At 30.8% G+C, this 18638-nt stretch overlaps 3 protein-coding genes across 3 annotated transcripts; 2 read left to right on the top strand and 1 right to left on the bottom strand.

Annotated features, from left to right (window-relative positions):
* Window positions 1–1488: 1488 nt before the first annotated feature.
* On the top strand, window positions 1489–4042 carry LOC130972952 (V-type proton ATPase subunit c''2). Its single transcript, XM_057897304.1, has 4 exons — window positions 1489–1767; window positions 1854–1931; window positions 3292–3462; window positions 3589–4042. The coding sequence occupies exons 1-4, from the start codon at window positions 1652–1654 to the stop codon at window positions 3755–3757; spliced, it is 534 nt and encodes a 177-aa protein (XP_057753287.1). The 5' UTR covers window positions 1489–1651; the 3' UTR covers window positions 3758–4042.
* Window positions 4043–5331: 1289 nt separating this feature from the next.
* LOC130973269 (uncharacterized) lies at window positions 5332–8612 on the bottom strand. Its single transcript, XM_057897723.1, has 4 exons — window positions 8332–8612; window positions 7414–7718; window positions 6867–7077; window positions 5332–6019 (listed from the first exon to the last, which is right to left on the bottom strand). The coding sequence occupies exons 1-4, from the start codon at window positions 8578–8580 to the stop codon at window positions 5540–5542; spliced, it is 1245 nt and encodes a 414-aa protein (XP_057753706.1). The 5' UTR covers window positions 8581–8612; the 3' UTR covers window positions 5332–5539.
* Window positions 8613–13874: 5262 nt separating this feature from the next.
* LOC130976539 (uncharacterized oxidoreductase At1g06690, chloroplastic) lies at window positions 13875–18158 on the top strand. Its single transcript, XM_057901425.1, has 10 exons — window positions 13875–14290; window positions 15116–15207; window positions 15385–15425; window positions 15516–15680; window positions 15760–15782; window positions 15886–15957; window positions 16191–16358; window positions 16610–16692; window positions 16779–16841; window positions 17841–18158. Exons 1-10 carry the CDS (start codon window positions 14083–14085, stop codon window positions 18024–18026), a joined length of 1101 nt encoding a protein of 366 aa, XP_057757408.1. The 5' UTR covers window positions 13875–14082; the 3' UTR covers window positions 18027–18158.
* The last annotated feature ends 480 nt before the right edge of the window (window positions 18159–18638 follow it).

Here is an 18638-nt window from a genome sequence, read left to right on the forward strand (position 1 = left end):
TTCAAAAAACTAAATTTAAAATTAGATTTAAAACTAATTTATAAGTAAACCGAATTTGAATTTTGAAATTGATTTAAAATTAATTTTATTTTTTTAAATCAGTTTAAAATTAATTTTTCTCTTCAATCTAATTCTAATTTAGTTTCATAAACTACAAAACTAATTTTAAAATAGATGCAAGTTGAATTTTTATGCCTACCCCTAATTGTAGTTGACTATGAGTCGTCCTCCAAGTGAGAATAAACGACGGGATAGAGAGGAAGAGAGTAATATGCTTCCCGGTATCTCTAGGACAAATGGTTGGTCCAAGATATTTTATAGGCTCAACGTTGAAATTTGAATTCCTATTTAAGGAATTAGGTTTGGTGTTTGTTTATAGAGACAGGATACTGAGATAGAAATATAAAGATATAAAATCGTATTTAATAAAAGAGATATAAATAAAAATGATGTGTTTAGAAATATTAAATTAGTATATTTTATATTTATTTTAACAAAAAAGACACGAAGACACTAATAAAAGATATTTTTTATTTTTTATTTTTTATTTTATTAATTTTTATAATTATATTTTTTATTATTATATTTTTTATTTCAAATTTTTTGAATAAAAATAAATTAAAATAAATTAAAATTTTATAATTTATTTTAATTTATTACCAAACAAAATATAAAAATATAAAATTTTATATTTTTATCCTTTATATTTTATTTTTAGTGTCCTATCCTATTCTCAGAAACAAAGTAAGGTGTGTTTGAATTTGTGTTGGAGAAGAGAAAAGCCCGCTTGAGTTTCTTGAACGCTTGATCTTTATATTTGACAACATTTTTATCCTATAAACGCATAAGTAATTTTTGATTTCAACCCTGGTTTACCAAAAGTTAAAAATTCTAGTTTTTCTGTTGATCTTTTCACGTTAGATTGAACTTTATGTTCTATGTACTAATTATGTCATTTATATTCATATGTTTATTGGTTTTTTTATATTATTTTTTTTTAATATTCTCTTATGTATATTATTATTTTTTATAAAATTTCTGATTTTTTATATGGATTTTTTTACTGTTATTGTTATTTTTTTTACTCTATATTATGATTTTATTAATCCTATTAGAGTACTAAAAGTACTAAAAAGTATATTAAAATTTATTTAAATATTTAAAATAAAATTATAAAATAACATAAAATAATTATTTAAATTCATGTCTTTTTTATAATTTTTTATCTAAAAGTGATTTTGAATAATGTAATTCAAACGATATTTAATTTATTATAATTCATTTTACCAAACGTAAATTATATTAATATTAACTCACTTATGATCAAAATTAATTTTATAAAATTAATTTTATACAAATTTTTGTTTACAAATTGTAATCCAAACACAAATTTAGTATAGTTGATGAGCCACGCTACACTCGCACGGTTCTTAGCAAAATGACCCTTTTTTTTTTTTTAATTAAAGCGATAAATGACACGCTAAGGAAAAAAAATAACCTCCCTTCTAAACGACTTGTCGTTTTTCACAAAGGTGAAGAAACGCTGAGCTTCGGCCTCCTTCTGAACCTTCTTCTGTTCCCTTCTGTGTGGATAAACACCGTTACACGACATACATTGAGATCCGATCACAGAACCTCTCTGTGATTCACAATGTCTACCGCCACATCCAGCTCTTGGGGTACTGCGCTCGTTAAGATCTCTCCTTACACCTTCTCCGCCATCGGCATCGCCGTCTCCATCGGTGTCTCAGTTCTCGGTGCTGCTTGGTACGCCGTTTCCCTTTTCCGTTTCAGATTTTCTCAATTTATTTTCCGTAACGGTTTATGATAATCTCCTTTTTGGATTTGCGAAGGGGAATTTACATAACTGGTAGCAGCTTGATCGGTGCTGCAATCAAGGCTCCCCGAATCACTTCCAAGAATCTCATTAGGTACAATTACTGATCTGTCCTTTTATCCACTCAAATTTCATAGTCTGATTTGCTTGGTGTTCGGATTTAGTTTTCAATTAGGTTATGTTGTTATCCAATTGGTTATGTTGATATGCCTTAGGTTTCAGCAGTGTTCTATTAGATGTGTTATTGGGTTTTAGATAGTTAACTGTTTTATGATTGTGCTTAGTGCATTGTAATCTTAGCTTTGATAGAGAGTTAGAATTTGGAATTGATGTTGTGAAAAGGAAATGATATTGAGATTTTAGAAATTCAGCTAGTATTGTGGTGATTTCACACAAAATTAGTGTTAATTTTGATAATTGTGCTAGCTTTCAGCATCATATTCTTTATATTCTCCTGCTGACTTATGTTTATAATAAGACCTAAACTATTAAGGAAGAGTTTAATTTCTATAAACTGCCACTGCAATCCAATCTCATGTTGTCATACAAGCAAAAAATAGCTATATCTCATGTTCACTATCTTTAAAAGAAATCAATTATCCCTATGCGGCACCTCATGATTGGATGTCAAGTGTAAAACTATTCATATTCCCAGACTTACAGGGCATACAAATTAAACTCATTGATCAACCTACAATGAGTAATGCTACACTACTTGGTCAAAAAAGGGGAAAACTTTAGCCTTAATATACTAAGATTTGGGGATGGTTGTTGGATAAGTTGAAATGGTGGCACTCATTTATACAATCATAAATAACCATGTAAACCCATTGTTGGATATGTTGTTTTCTTTCCTTTTCCTTTTTCTTCCTTTTTGTCCAAACACAAATGTTCTCTAAAAAAAATTAACGCATTTATTCTATTAAATAGTATTTTTTTTATAAATTATTGATACATAATAAATTAATAATTAAACTTAAAAGGCTATAGAAAAATGGCAAGACCCACTAGTGTTGAATATTGTGATTAAGATCTTTACTGCACACTTGGGATATTTAGAGTTTCTAGAATTTATGACACCTCAAACATCGTGGCTGTCAAAATTTTAGTTTGCCTTGTAATTTATATCACTGTGTGGGAGTTAGATTATGATAGAGTGCACAATGTTTTCTTTCCCAGGCTTTGTCTAATCCTAAACTGATAAGATTATAAGGGTTGACTACTCAAACCATTGAAGTTAAATGGTAAATTTTTAACATGTGAAATCCTGTATTTAATGAAAAATTTAGTATTGCCATTCTGAATTTCTAAATACTGATTGTTTTATATGAACGCTACGAACATTATTCCTTTTTAAATGTTACTTGCATAAAATAGGTTGGTGCAGCTGATATAGTTCTAACACGGTCATGTCTGCCACTTTAATGGTTGTTCCTGATATTTTGGTATTGCAGTGTAATCTTCTGTGAAGCTGTTGCTATTTATGGTGTTATTGTGGCCATCATTCTACAAACAAAATTAGAAAGCGTTCCTTCATCACAGATCTATGCAGCCGAGTCTCTTAGGGCTGGATATGCAATCTTTGCTTCCGGACTTATTGTTGGCTTCGCAAATCTTGTTTGTGGGTCTGTATTCATTTCTGCCAACATCTCATATATCCCCAGCAAAATTTTGTACAAATGCAGATAAACATTTTCCATCCTGCTATTTTATAAATCATTTTCTCTTTTTCCTTTTTCTCTTCTTGGCAGATTGTGTGTAGGAATAATTGGAAGCAGTTGTGCGTTGTCTGATGCTCAAAACTCCTCTCTCTTTGTGAAGATTCTTGTGATTGAAATTTTTGGTAGTGCTCTTGGGCTATTTGGAGTTATTGTTGGAATCATTATGTCAGCTCAAGCAACATGGCCAACAAAGGTTTAATTTGCTTTCATATAAGAGAGTGGGAATACAATTATGGTGGAGCACAATATTTTCTCTGTACTGCCAAGTGATTGAAGAAGTCTTATCTATTTACCTTTGTTGGTATGAATGTAAAATCCCGCGTAGTAGCGTTGCCTCCATTTTAGGTTGTACCATTTACCAATAAGTAGTTAGAATGTAATGTGTATCATCATCAAAGACATCAAGCTGTTGGTTGGATTTCAATATTTTTTGGAGGACTAATTTTGAAGTGTTTACTCATTTAATAAAAAAGATGTGAAGTTATTTGGGCATGTGTATAAAATCAAGAATGTTTTTTTCTTCAGTCGCAAGTATTTGGGTTGGTCGAGTAGTTTAACATCACCCGTTTACTTAAGTGAGGGTCTATAGTTCGAATCTTGTGCATACAGCAACCCATTGTCCAGTGACAAATTCTTAAATAGAGCTCAGATTCGTAATGGATTAATCGTTGGTTTGTCTTATTTAGAGATATCGTGGTTCGTAATGGATTAATCGTTGGTTTGTCTTATTTAGAGATATCGTGGTTTAATTTAGAAACTTATTACTTAGCCTGACATGCATGTTGCAAAATAAGTCTAGAGACTATTTTAAAAGCCTAAACGTATTAATAGGTCTGACCTTAACTCACAAATTAGCGTTATGTGTCTTTCGGCACTACTTAAGCTTGATAGGTTTTTCCCATTCTTTGACCTATTCTTTGCCAATCAATTTTTTACTTGAACCTAACTGGTTAGGTGACCGATTTCGATTAAACTGGTCGATTTCATTCGACTCTCAGAACTATTTTCTAAATACTTTAAATGTTTAGATATTTTCATAAACATTACATTTGATATAGTTAAGAGTGAGACTCAAATCTGAGATCTCTAGGTAAAGATAGAGAGATTATACTATTTGAGTTATAACTCGTTAACTTATATTAAAAGTAATTTATAAATAAGTTATTTTGTATTTGAATTTTTATCATAGAAGTACTTGTTTTAAAGTTGTTTTAATAAATAAGAGTGATAAAATAGCTTTTAAAAAGGAGAAAAATCAATTTTTTTTAATTCTTCAAAAACTTTAAATAACCTTTCAAAAAGTTAAAAAACATATTTAAAATACGATACCAAACACCATTAATATGACTTTTCATAATAAAAAAAATAACTATTAAAATTTTCCAAACAAATTCAAAATTTAAAACTTGAAAACAAGCCTGTAACAGTCTCGCACACTGCAGACCAATTAACTACATTACAAATATGGCCTACTAAGAATAAAGCTTAGCCCGACCTGTTTATACCACTACTTCTAACCAATTTTTTGGTGGATGTATTCTAATTTATCGAAATTTTCTTATGAGATATCAAATGAAATATCTTCATCCAATTTTTTATTATTTTTTTAAATAACGGAAATAAAGTTTGAAGGCACCTACTTAAATGAAAATACATAAAACATTTTTTTATGAAGATTTTTGTGTTAAAAGTATATTTTATTTGTTTAGCTACATTTTAAAAAAAAATAATACTTTTGTAACACATCAAAATCAAACCATACAATTCATGATCTAATGGTAAAAAAGAAATATCTTTATATAAAGACAATTGTAAAATCTTCATGGTAGTATCCACCAAATTTGAAAGCCCATGTGCTTCAAATAGATGGTTATCACTATATATGTATACAAATCAACGTATTCTTGCAAGAATACTTCCTACATCACTGGAAATCAATTGGTGGATGCAAAATGTAAATGAAGCAATTGGCATAGGCACATCACTGAAAAAAAGGTGTGTTCCTCTGCAGAAGGTCTTGGCATTCATCTGGTGTTGCTGATTTGGGGTTAAAAGGGTCCCTTTGAGGAAGAACCAAACCTTGCTTTATGCGACCAAGCCACCTTGCATGCAACACCTGCTTGGAGGTCACTGGCAATCTGATGGACTCATACTCTTCTAAAGCTGATTCTAACTTCTCCACTCCCCACTTCTCCAAACATTTTCCTAACACTGATGCATCCAATATTGACATGTTTGTGCTTCTAAGGCAATGAGGAGTTGTGGGGTGAGCTGCATCTCCTACTAACACCACATTCTCCCAAAATATCTTCTTCAAGGGATCACTATCATATATAAAATTTAAGAAGGGTTCCTTTGTTTCTCTCATGACCTTTACCAGCTCTGGAATCCACACTTTTTCAGCTTCTTGGTACATTTTCTCAATCATGTCGCCACTTACTTTCATCGTCACCGAGGTTCCCTGAAAAGTTGTTCTATTGGATGAAGTGTTTGTTTGGACGCGATTAAATCGATAAAAAAATTCAATGAAAATTTTTTTTAATGTGTTTGATAAATTTTTATCAGTAAAAGTAAAAGCACTAAAAAAATTAAAATAAAAAATATCTTTTTTGAAAAGATACAATTTACATTTTTTTAAAAGATCTTTTTCTCTTAAAAAAATGTTTTTCACATAATAAATGAATAAAAAATTTTTTTATTTTATTTTACCCAAACATAATTAATAGATAAAAAATTTTTTTTATGTAAAATATCCAAACATAAAAACTCACTTTTACTTTTGTTAAAGATTTTTAAAATAAATCATTAAAGAAAAAAAATCTTTTTAAAAATAGCATCCAAACAAACCCGAACCTTTTAATGGAAAATTTGGATCAGATTCAATAGGATCTCCACATTTAAAATCTGGACACCAAAGTTTCCTATCTTCTTGCTTGAGTAGTTATGCCAAAAATAAAAGATAGGGGGTTTCTGCTTTTGAATTCTATAAAATGTCTTCAAATTTCGAGATACAGTGAACACTCGCTGATCCAATTTCCTCCTTATAGACCATGTTGGTAACATATTTGATTGTAAAATGACTGAAAATTTGTATTTCAGACAAGGCAGAAAAAATAGAGATTTTACGGGAAATCGAAAAACTAAATTACGTAGATAAAACGTAAAATTTTAACAAGATTTTAAATAGTAAAATCGTCAGTACAAATTTTGTAAAATCCACTTACTCATTTAAAATCGTAATATCCGAAGATTTTAAGAGTTAAATCGAGATTCTATATACTATGATTTCAGGAAATGAAGAATATTACCTTAACTTGTGGCTCTGGCTGATTCACATACCAAATCCAATTGAGCTTTTTGTTTAGAAGCTCGTAGAACACAGCATGTGTTCCTGAGCCCAAGTCAAAGTACAAGCATTTTCCAAGCTCAGGGTATGCCTTGCGAATGCCTGTTATTGTATCTGAATCCTCGATTTTCGAAAAATCAAGAACTCCTCTCCAAGCACAATATCCTGAATACCTGCACATCATAGCCTTAGAGGAACTTATAAAAACACCCAACAACTGTTAAATTTCTGGGAAAAGAGTAGAATAAGAAGATAATATTATATGTGAAGTTGTTGCGTTAAAGTTATTATTACATGATACAAGAGTAATCCTATTTATAGGGATATTACCAACTAACTTCATAAATATTCTATCTACTAACTCCGGCCATTACTAAAGTTAACTCCTAACTACTAACAACTCTGGTAATATTTTAATAACAGCAGCAAAAAGCAATGTAGATCTCTACAATATCCTATGATAATCTATGAAAGTAAAAATTTGTATCATCTTATTTGAAGATACAAACCTGAGTTTAAAATCAGGGAGATATTTCTGGCGAACGGAAGAGAGGCATCCATCAGCTGCAACAAGCAAATCCCCTACTATATTGATGACCTCTCCGGTTTTCAGAACCTTGACTTTTGTTGTTATGGAACCTTTGAAGTCCACAACATGGAAAGAGAGGAAGAGGTGGCCCCATAAAAATACACTCGGCGGCAGCGCATTGTATAGAAGGCCATGAAGATCAGCCCAATGCGCTGCTCGGAAGTTGAAACACTCATCTCTTGTCAGTGTCTTGCTGATCTTCTTCTCACTATCAGTTGCTTGGTTCTACTCACACACAAAAAGAACTCGCATATAGTCAATTTTACGTAAAGTTGATAGTTGAAAGTTGTTAAATAATTTGATTGATTTGATTAAATTTTTATCATTTTCAATTGACTGCACCTAAATTTTCACTGGAAAATAAAACATCAACAAATCATTTTTCTCCTCCTTTTTCTTTTAATTATCAATTTTCCAGATAAATACAAGCTAGTAGCTCAACTCGTTCCTAATGAAACTAAACATTGAAACTGATAAAGTTGTGAAAGAATAGGAAAAGTAAAGAAAAGAATTTTTATTGATTATTGATTGATTGAATTGTGTTGTAAATTATGAGAGTAAAATTAAATATATATAGAGCATTGTCCTATGAAAAATAAAAACAAATAAAGAAAATACAAGAACAACTAAAAATAAAATAAAGAAAATATAAGATAATAAAGATTAAAATTGTAATTGAATTTATGTATTCTGTTGGAGTGAATTTGTGAATTAAGAGACTTTTTTTATTGTTGTCATGAGTTAAGGTGAAAGAGTAGTTTAATAGAACTATCGAATCATATATAAAGTTTGAAATTCAGGGCATCCTGAATGATCATCAAAGTTGAGTAGAAGAAACCTGATCAATGGTTAGTGGGAGAGTGGTGTTATGTAGGAAATGAGGAAGTGGAAGCCAAGATTGAATGATTTGTTGAGAGAGAGGGTCAAGTCCAAGACCAGCACCCGTGGGGCTTCCAGTTGGAGGTGCAGAGGTTTTCTCAATGAGGACGACATCCCAACCAGCAGAGATAAGAGCATGTGCAGTTGATATTCCAGCTATGCTCCCCCCGACTATCACTGCCTTTGCCTTCTCTTTACCAACCATCATTTTCTTTCTAGTTTCCGAGATTCAGCCAATTTTCTTTTATTTTATTAGTTTATCAACTTTTCCCCTTTAAAAATTTGAATTTTTTTATTATGGATATTATAATATTGATTGGTCTATACTTATTGGCAAATGGGGATGTTTGCCTGATTAAATATATGGCCACAGAAACGCGGTTCTAAAAATCGGACTAGATTGGTTAGCCAAATCAAATTGACCAAAAATCGAAAGTTTTTGCGGTTCGATCCAATGAGAGAAACTGCTATTTAAAAAATCATTTCAAAATTGCTGAACTAACTGGCTAGACTGAATGGGATCAGTCAATTTTCCATGCAACATTTTGAAATTTATTTTATGTGATCCCATTTTATTAAGTATATTAGCTATTATTTGACTAATATCTTCATGTTTAATTTTTCATATCGCTTATCTCTAGTTTTATATATTTTTTTGTATCCTTTACATTCGACACATTCTATTCTATCATTATTATAACTGAGTTTATTGAAAAGGTTCCAACTATCAAAAGGTAAAGGCTTAAGGCCCAATTTAAGTAAACAACTTAATTAAACTCCTTTTGAAAAAATAGTTTAAACAATAAATGATTATATTAAAAATAGTTTATAAATAAGTTTTTTTATGTTTGGATTTTTAGTTTTAAAAGTGTTTATTTTATAGAAATGTGGCAAAAAATAGTAGTAGTATGAAAAAAGTCATTTTTTTAACTTCTCGATAAGCTCCTCCGTACTTTAATTTTGAAAATTGCACCAAACATTAATACTACTATTTTTCATAAGTCAAAAATTCAAAAAAGTTACTTTGAAAGCTTGTCTTCTTCTTACAAGACTCTTCAACTTAATACTCATTCAGTGTTGTCTAGAGCAACGTTTCGGCTAATTTTATGATTGTATTTAAGTACTAACTCAGAAATCATCGAATTTTGTGGCAAGATGCTGTACAATATTATTTAAAATCACAAACTCTGTATTGGTAATAGAACTTTGAGATAGAGATTGCTGCAGCCTACTATGTAATCTTGGTAGCTCATGTTTTACAATCATAGTCTGAGTATTAAGAAAAAAATTAGCCTAATATTTTTAATGAGTAGGACACTTCCCTTGCATATTAGTGGCACGAGGAAAAGTTTCTTTAGTAGTAATCCCTCTTGGACCAAAAGGATCAAAATGGATATATATAGGTGGAGATGGATGAAGATTAGTAGTGGTATTATGAGAAGTAGGATGTGGAGATTATTGTTTCTCAAATATGGTAATTTCTAAGGTGATAATAATTATTGGTGATGGAATATGTAGTGCTGACTAAACTGTGTTCAGACTAAGTGAATAGGTGGATAAATATGACGTGTGAGAATGAAAAAAGGTTCAACAACATTTGAAAGAGGAGTGAATGCTAGTGATGAGAGCTTAGCAAATAGATGAAAAGATGTGATATGAAAGTTAAGAGGTGTCTATCTTTTTCTTCTCCACCTATGGCATCATAAAAAGGAGAGGTGTCTTAGATTTTTTCTTCTAAAGTATAGATATAGAGTAAATGTCCAAAATGCTACCTGAATTTTAAATCGCTATTCAATTTAGTTCTTGACTTTTTAAAATGACTAATTAAATTTTTGAAATTCGAAAAAGTGTATCTCTGTTAGTCTTTTGCAGAAGTGCCGTCTAAACGTTGATGATGTGGTATTCCAGCTATATGCTTATGTGTACCAAACTTAAATTTGATTCAAATTGATACCTGAAATTATTTAATAATGTCCAAATTAGTCCATTTTCAATTATAAAACCTTAATCCTTAAATTATTGTCTTCTCTTTTTCGTCCTCTCCACTATCTTCCGGTTCATATTCATCCTGGACTACAACATTAGTACACTTACCTAAAAACTATTTTAATTGTAAGTTAATGTGGTTGGATTAATTTTAAGTTCAACACATATTTAAATTATATGCATCATTGCAGGTTCGTCAATTAAGCTAAAATATATTTTTCACTTTAACATCATCTTCAAGGTTTTAACATCACTTTCTAAGTTTGTCATCTTCCAATTAAACTCATGCAAAAATTTTTGTGAAATGGGTGTTGCACAAACTGGTTCTTTATCTCCATCAACCCAACAGAAAAAATTACAATGGATTTCATACTGCAAAGTAAAAAACGCAGGTGAATCCAAACTCAAAGTGGAGAGGTCTGTAATTATAGAAAATAGCGTTCTTACCTCCCTTGTTGCACATTCTTTTGCTGCCATAAGGTCTTCCTACAGAATTGTTCCTACTTGAGCTACTTTGGTTTCTCTCCCCACCACCCATCATCACTCATGCAGACTAGAAAATAAGATGAATTGGAAGATAGTGGAGAGGTCGAAGAAGACAGCGGAGAGGTCGAAGAAGAGAAGAAGACAGCAGAGAGATCGAAGAAGGGAAGACAATAATTTGGAAATTAGGGTTTTATAATTGAAAATGGACTAATTTAGATATTATTACGTCATTTCAGGTACCAATTTGAATCAAATTCAAGTTTGTTATACATTAGCATACAGCTGGAATGCCACATCATTAACGTTTAGATGGCACTTCTGCAAGGGACTAACGGAGATGCACTTTTTCAAATTTCAGGGATTTAATTGGTCATTTTAAAAAGCCAATGACTAAATTAAATAGCAATTTCAAATTCAGGGACTATTTTAGGCATTTACTCTATAGATATATAAGAATGAAAAATATCCAAAACCATTTTAGATATAGGCTCAAATAAAAAAAAGTAGGGATGTGAAAAAGCATATATAAAGAATTGTGAGGAGGTGATGAAACCCAATTATTGAGTAGAAAATACGAATTCGGATCCTCTCAAATTGTATTGTCACTTTAGAAGAAAAAGTATATAATTAATCACCATTGAATTAAGATAATGGGACTCATAAATAATAAATATTACAAATTTAAAGGTGATTAAAATATCATTTTACCACTTTACTAATATTGTTACTTTAAATTTTTTTTTTCAGAAAATAAATATATTTACTTAGGTTTGAACAAAGTTTTTTTTTATTTTTTCTGTAATTTTAATTGATTTTGTATTTTTTTAATTGTAATAATTGATAATTTAAATCAAATTTACTTTTGATTTAAATATAATTGCTTTTATATTCAAAGTTTTGTGTCGAAATACAATGCATTATTTTAAAAAAAAAGACAACACAAAAGGTTATAATGATTAAATTGAAACAAACTTAGAATCGTTGAAAAGAAGAGCCGAGTTTATAATTTTAATGTCGAATACTTTTTTCGTTTTTCAACGATTCTAGATATAAACTCACAATTAAAGATTAGTGCAAAAAATAGATTAGATATTATCAATCTTATTTTTTTGCACTAATTTAATCATAAATTAAGTTATAGAGATTCAAATAATACAGTTCTAACAGTATTAAAAAACTAACATCTAAAACTTTAAAATGATATAAATATATCTATATTAAAACACGCGGCTTGCATTCTAAACTCTCAAAAGCCCAGTAACATACAAACTTTTTCCACTTTTCACTTGTGATCAGAAAGGCCTATTTTTTTCTGATTTAAAATATTTGTTTCAGGCTTTTCAGGTTCCAAAAAGAGAAAGATTTGTTACATTTTTGATAAAATTTATTATTTGTTTTTATTATAAATTAGGCTGATCTTTAATATATTAGTTTAATATATTTATTAATATTATATATATATATATATATTAAATGAATATAAAATTAATTTACGTTTAAAAAATTAAAATGCAAAATTTAAAATTTGATTAAACTTATCAGTTTTATTATTTTTTAATTGTTAATTATTAATCATTGTAAAACAAATAAAATATAATATAACAAATAATATATATGTAATTAAAAATTAGAATAATGCTAGGGAATCAAAAGGATATTAGCAAAAAATCAGTCAAATATCTTTGGGTGAATCTAAAATCTCTACGAGTTAATATATATGAATGTTTCTTCTGCTAAGTATTAGAATGTTTTCTTTTCATATTAAATAGATGTTTTTTTATATATTTTTTGAATTTTTTTGTATTACAAATATGAATGTCTCTATTTCTTTAAGAATTTCATAATTTTTTTTTAATTTTATAAATATTTAATTATTTTTGCTAAAATATAACTGAATATTTTTTTTATTAAGTATTAAGATACTTTTTTTCATATTAAATAAATGTTTTTTTAATAACACCCGTAATGACTCCATTTTATACTCCCTAAAATCACAACCTTTAGAATCCACACTCTCCCTTCAACTATGACTAAGCTAATCCAATATTCTAACCGGCTTTATCGGCTTCCTATGCAACAATTCCCTGCGCGGCGGTGCAATGCAAGTCCCTGGACCTCTCCGAGTGCCGTAACGGAACCTGTCTCCAAACAACAACGAAGGAGACCATTACGCTCGGCTTCGTTTCAGTCCCTAATGTAGCCATCGGCTGCAGCCACAACAACGAAAGCTTGTTCGTCAGAGTTGCTGACTTGCTCGGCCTTGGAGGTGGCCCGTTGTCTTTCCCGCTTCCATGCCTTCTCAGGCTATTCCCCCGCCCTCGAAATCGCCGTCGCCTTAGGGTCGAGCTCAAGTTCGACTCCAACTGCAACGGCGGCTCCGGTAACACGTCTGGTTCGCGAAAGGGAACGGTTCTTGTCGACGGTGGCAAATTCGACGAACCAGATGTCGGTGATAGAAGAGGAGTGGGTCACAGTGGGAAGGTGGAGAAGACTTGACGGTGAGAGAGAGGGGTCTGTATGTGATTGTTGGAGGTGGGTAGGTTAATGTGAGAGAAAAAAGGAAGTTTTTATAGGTTTTAATTAGGTTGACCTAATCAATTTTAAATTTTTTAAATTTTGAATTTAAAAAATTTAAAATTAACTAATTATTAATATAAATTAATGTAGTTTTGTTTAGTTTTTGACTGATAACCTTTTACTTCCATATACTTTTCCTAAAAATTAAACATATTAAAATATATTAATATTTTTTGCATTTTTAATTTGTATCATTTTATAACAGTATAGCATTCTTTTTTTATGACAATATAACAAATTATTTTTAATTATAATTTTATAAATCATTTTATTATAATTTAGTTATTTCAATTGAGCTACAGTTAAAATGGTTAAAATTTTAAACTGATAAATTAATAATTAAAACGTTTTGAAAACTTGACTTTTAATTTATTAAAAAAACATGGAGGGATATTATGGTCACATGGGGAGACGGAGGGACATTATGGTCATTATGTACACCGTGAAGAACGTTACTCACAGAAATATCGTGGAGCAACGATTCCGTGTCTGTCTGCAAGAACCTGTGCCGCAAATTTTTTATCTGCTGTTTGAACTTTCGATCGAACAAAAGAATTGGATCCTCTCATTCATATTAAAACAAATATACATAGCTGTTTTTTTGTTATATTCATATATATTAGTTATTTTGTTTCATTTTATTATTAATTTATTTAGACTCATGTCATTGCATATAAGCAGTGCTGGTTTTACTCTGGTGGGTCATTCAAGAATAAGAAGTGTTGCTTCGGAGCGAGAGGGTTCTGCCACTGTGAAGAGAGTGGAAGACAAGGTCAATTTGGGTGCCTCTGGTTTGAAGGTCACAACACTTGGAATTGGAGCTTGGTCATGGGGAGATACTACTTACTGGAACAATTTTGACTGGAATGGTAGTAATCTCTCTCTCTTCTTTTTAAAGAATTGTTTTTGTGTTAGAAATATTTCTCTATCGGTGAATTATATAGTAAAGATGTAAGTTTATAGATATTTTTTTATAAAATAATACTATTGACAAGTTCAATCTTTAGAAAAAAGTTTTTTCGTACAATAAAAAATAGTCACAAAAAGAATCTATACTATACAATTTTGATCTGTACTACAGAGTGCACCTTTTTGTATTTGAATAGAAATTATAAAAATATTTTATTTGGCACCAATTCTTGATTAAAAAAGGTTGTTCGATATACACAATTGAGGAGTGTTAGGGAGCCAACAACTTTTGTGATTTGTAGCCATCAAGTAGCCATCAATCATGTTTTTAGTAGTGTGAGATTTCATCCAATGGTGTAAAATTACTCACTTTTCTTTTGCTGATTACATGCTGGCTAGAATTTAATAAAGTTGCTGACCCCTAGACTTTTCCATACCGAATTTTTTATGATTGCAAAAGCTTTTTTCCTAGTAACTTCTAAAACGTTGTTATTGTTAAATTGTCAAATATTCAAACAAAATTTGGCTGTCAATCATTGGTGAGTAGTAATTTCTATTGAAATGTGGCATAGGATTTTTTGTTTTAGGAAGTTTAGGTAGTTAGGTTTATATGGTAAACATTGGAACTAGGTAGACTCTTTCAATGCATACAAGGATGTTAAGGCTGCAAAAAGAGGTTTTTGTTGTATATAAATATATGTTATCTTTGAAATTGGATGGAATAGTTACTAAATCTACGCTTTGAGATTAAGAATCTACTCATCTTTTGTTCATGGGTGTTGCAGATAGGAAGGAGAAGGCTGCTAGAGATGCTTTTAACGCCAGTATTGACGGCGGTGTAACCTTTTTCGACACTGCTGAAGTCTACGGTTCTGGGGTGAGCCTTTGCCTCATCTAGCTTTCTTCAGTAATAGCCAAGCCTCTTCTCATAAAATGTCCTTAGTTGCATGTATCAACAATAATTTTGTGCCCTATCAATATCGTAAACCATCTCATAAATCTAAGTATTTTACGAATATCAGTTGATGTTAATAAACTGTGTTCTTTGTTTCAGCTTGCTCTAGGTGCTGTAAATTCAGAGGTTCTTCTTGGAAGGTATGAGCTTTAAAATATTTACATGATTTTCATATGCAGTATTGAAGGAATAAGCAAAATTTTCTGCGTCTATTTGTTTGTTATTTAAAGATTTATTAAGGAACGAAAAGAAAAGGATCCAGATGTTGAGATTGCAGTTGCAACTAAGTTTGCTGCGCTACCGTGGAGATTTGGCCGGCAAAGCGTTCTCTCTGCTCTTAAAGATTCCCTTTGTCGACTAGGACTTGATTCCGTGGATCTTTATCAGCTTCATTGGTCTGTACTTCTATGACCGTTAAATGAAACCGTTTTTGTGCATTAATATTTGTTAACAATGTAATGTGCTGTTTTTCAGGCCTGGTGTGTGGGGAAATGAAGGTAGCAAAATTATTTCCTCAAACCATTCATTTCATAAGGTTAATGGAACTTATTCAAGATCGGATCAAGAGAAAGCTTAGTTCACCTATGAATTACTTTTCAGGGTATATCGATGGTCTCGGTGATGCTGTCGAGAAGGGGCTTGTGAAGGCTGTTGGTGTTTCGAACTATAACGGTAATTCTGCAAAGAATGTTGGTTTCTTTTGCATTTAATATGGTGGAAACTCAGGTGCAGTTGACTCTACGTGAAGTTGATAGTTGAGAGCCGTTAGATAATTTGACTGATTCGACTAAATTTTCATCTAACGGCTCTCAACTATCAACTTCACGTGAAGTCGACAGCACCTGAGTTTTCACCATTTAATATACTTGTTTATTTTCTATCTGAGATCTGAATACCCTGAATAGAAAAACGACTCCGTGAGGCTTTCGAGAAGCTCAAGAAGAGAGGTATTCCATTGGCTTCAAACCAAGTAAACTACAGCCTCATTTATCGAGCCCCGGAAGAAAAGGGTGTAAAGGCTGCCTGTGATGAACTTGGGATCACATTGATTGCCTATTCACCAATTGCTCAAGGTTAACACTTCATTATCGTCGTATGTTTGAAAGAATTTAATTTTGATATACTGTCAGTGTAAAGTAGTTTTACACATGCATCCAATCAGGTAATGCCAGTAAAAAATAACTAGCTTTCAGATGAACTGCGTGAATGGTCACCCAAAAGAACAGATGTTATTGCATCAGTGCATCAAAATTAAACTCTATTATGCCAAGATTTCATACCAAAGTTGCTGTAAAAGATTATGCAGTATCTCTATCTTAAGCAGGTGTTCTTACCGGAAAGTATACGCCGGATAAACCCCCAAGTGGGCCTCGAAGTAGAATTTATACTTCGGAGTTCCTAACAAGGGTGAGGGGGACCTTTCTTCAAATTCTAGATCTAATCATTTGTAGTCACATTTACTTTATAACTAATGTGTTTTCTTGATTTTGTAGCTTCAACCTTTGCTGAATAGGATCGCTGAAATAGGAAAGAAGTATGATAAAACTTCTACACAGGTTCAAACTATTCTTTTCCATTATATAACTTGAACATTTGACTAATGGTATAGCCTGATTTGACTAATTCATGAAGATGCTATAACATTTAATATGCTATTATTGAACCTGAAGATGGAAAATTAATGGCATCAATATATAATTTTCTTTCTTGACCCTTAAGAACTGTGAATTTAATTTCATCAATATAAAATGCACGTTGCTAGCAAATTGTGGTATTGCATTATACGTGGGCAATAGTCCTTAACTATGATGTACGACATTAATACGGAACACACTACAACATGAATTTTAAAATATTATAAGACACAGAGACACATGTATATAAAATATAAAGTATTTTTTTTTAAAAAATCGTAATGATATTTTGATATTTTATTGATATTAAAACATAAATTAATTTTATAATATCTTATTTTAATTATATAAAATATTTAAAATATTTTTTATTTTAATAAATAATAATATATACTATTTTTAAATTTATTTCAAGAATACAAGTTAAGAATAAGATTAGACACGTTGATACTTGATAGTATTTAGATGTGTTCAAACGTGTTTGGAGAATAATTTTTTATTTTTTATTAAGACACGGTTGGATTCAGCAGACACGCGTGTCAGACAATTGTTGATGAGTGTCGTATCCAATACGCCGACACGACAACTCAGCGATTAGGCTTAAATAAGTTTTTGGTTCTTATAAAATACTTAGTTTTAGTTTTGGTCCTTACAAAATTCTTTTTCTTCTTTTAATCTAGTAAGATTTAAAAAATCTCCAAGTTTGTCCCTATTGTTAGTTTGTTTTAAATGTTTACATGACAATTGATGTAACAAGACGTGTCACGTTCGCATTTAACATATCATATTAGCACTTAATAAAAAAAAAAAAAAAAACTTAATAACATTCAAACAAGTTCTAATACCATAACCGATAACTTTGAAACTTTGTTGTGTTTTGTGGCTTGATAAAGCGAAATGGATTTTGATTTGTTTTGTTAGGTATCCCTGAACTGGCTGATAGCACAGGGCAATGTGGTGCCAATACCTGGAGCCAAAACAGCGGAACAAGCTGAGGAATTCAGAGGTGCTCTTGGATGGAGACTCAGTGATGACGAGGTGGCTGAGCTTCGAAGTTTGGCTTCAGAAATTGGGCCTGTCGTTGGTTTCCCTGTTGAAAACCTCTGAAATTATTATAGTTAAGCGCTTTGTTATTCCACCATATGGCTCCAAAACCAATTGTAAAGTTATAGCCCTGCAAAAAATAAACAAGCACGTATATTTAAAAAATAATACAATAAACTGGTACAATTCTTAATTTGTTCGGGTGTCTTTATTATTAGGATAAAACATCACTCCAGCCTTTAACAATTTTTATAAGTGTTATAACTTATAAGTGGCGATTCGCACCTTAACAAAATTAAAATACCATATGGATTCTCATCCATTCAATTCGATAGACATTTTAGCTCATCTATTAAATTTTCTGTCAAATAATAACAGGAAAATTTTAATTATACCGTTAGCTTCATATGTGTTACTATACAATTTTGTTAGGATATATAGCTTATGTTGAGTTATCAATATGACTGTTTTATCCACACTTCTAAATCAATACCAATTTTGCCTAAATTAATATTAAAATCTAGCTTTAGCCTTCACTGCATCACTATGGGTTCCCTTTTTTCATTTAAAGTTGGCTGATATCCTAACCACCTACCATTCAAGGAATTAGGTCAACAATAACAAGTTATAGAAACGACTAGTAACTGACATAACATACTTAGAAAACATAAATAT

The sequence above is a fragment of the Arachis stenosperma genome, chromosome 4 (assembly GCF_014773155.1).
Source record: "Arachis stenosperma cultivar V10309 chromosome 4, arast.V10309.gnm1.PFL2, whole genome shotgun sequence".
Taxonomy (NCBI): Eukaryota; Viridiplantae; Streptophyta; class Magnoliopsida; order Fabales; family Fabaceae; genus Arachis; species Arachis stenosperma.

Coding starts and splice junctions, on each gene's coding strand:
- LOC130972952 (XM_057897304.1), top strand. CDS start 1,652: ATGTCTACCGCCACATCCAGCTCTTGGGGTACTGCGCTCGTTAAGATC. Junction 1,932..3,291: donor ACTTCCAAGAATCTCATTAG/GTACAATTACTG, acceptor TTGGTATTGCAG/TGTAATCTTCTGTGAAGCTG. Junction 3,463..3,588: donor TTCGCAAATCTTGTTTGTGG/GTCTGTATTCAT, acceptor TCTTCTTGGCAG/ATTGTGTGTAGGAATAATTG.
- LOC130973269 (XM_057897723.1), bottom strand. CDS start 8,580: ATGATGGTTGGTAAAGAGAAGGCAAAGGCAGTGATAGTCGGGGGGAGC. Junction 7,719..8,331: donor TCCCACTAACCATTGATCAG/GTTTCTTCTACT, acceptor GTGTGTGAGTAG/AACCAAGCAACTGATAGTGA. Junction 7,078..7,413: donor CTCCCTGATTTTAAACTCAG/GTTTGTATCTTC, acceptor TATGATGTGCAG/GTATTCAGGATATTGTGCTT.
- LOC130976539 (XM_057901425.1), top strand. CDS start 14,083: ATGTCATTGCATATAAGCAGTGCTGGTTTTACTCTGGTGGGTCATTCA. Junction 15,426..15,515: donor TCAGAGGTTCTTCTTGGAAG/GTATGAGCTTTA, acceptor TGTTATTTAAAG/ATTTATTAAGGAACGAAAAG. Junction 15,783..15,885: donor TGGTGTGTGGGGAAATGAAG/GTAGCAAAATTA, acceptor ATTACTTTTCAG/GGTATATCGATGGTCTCGGT.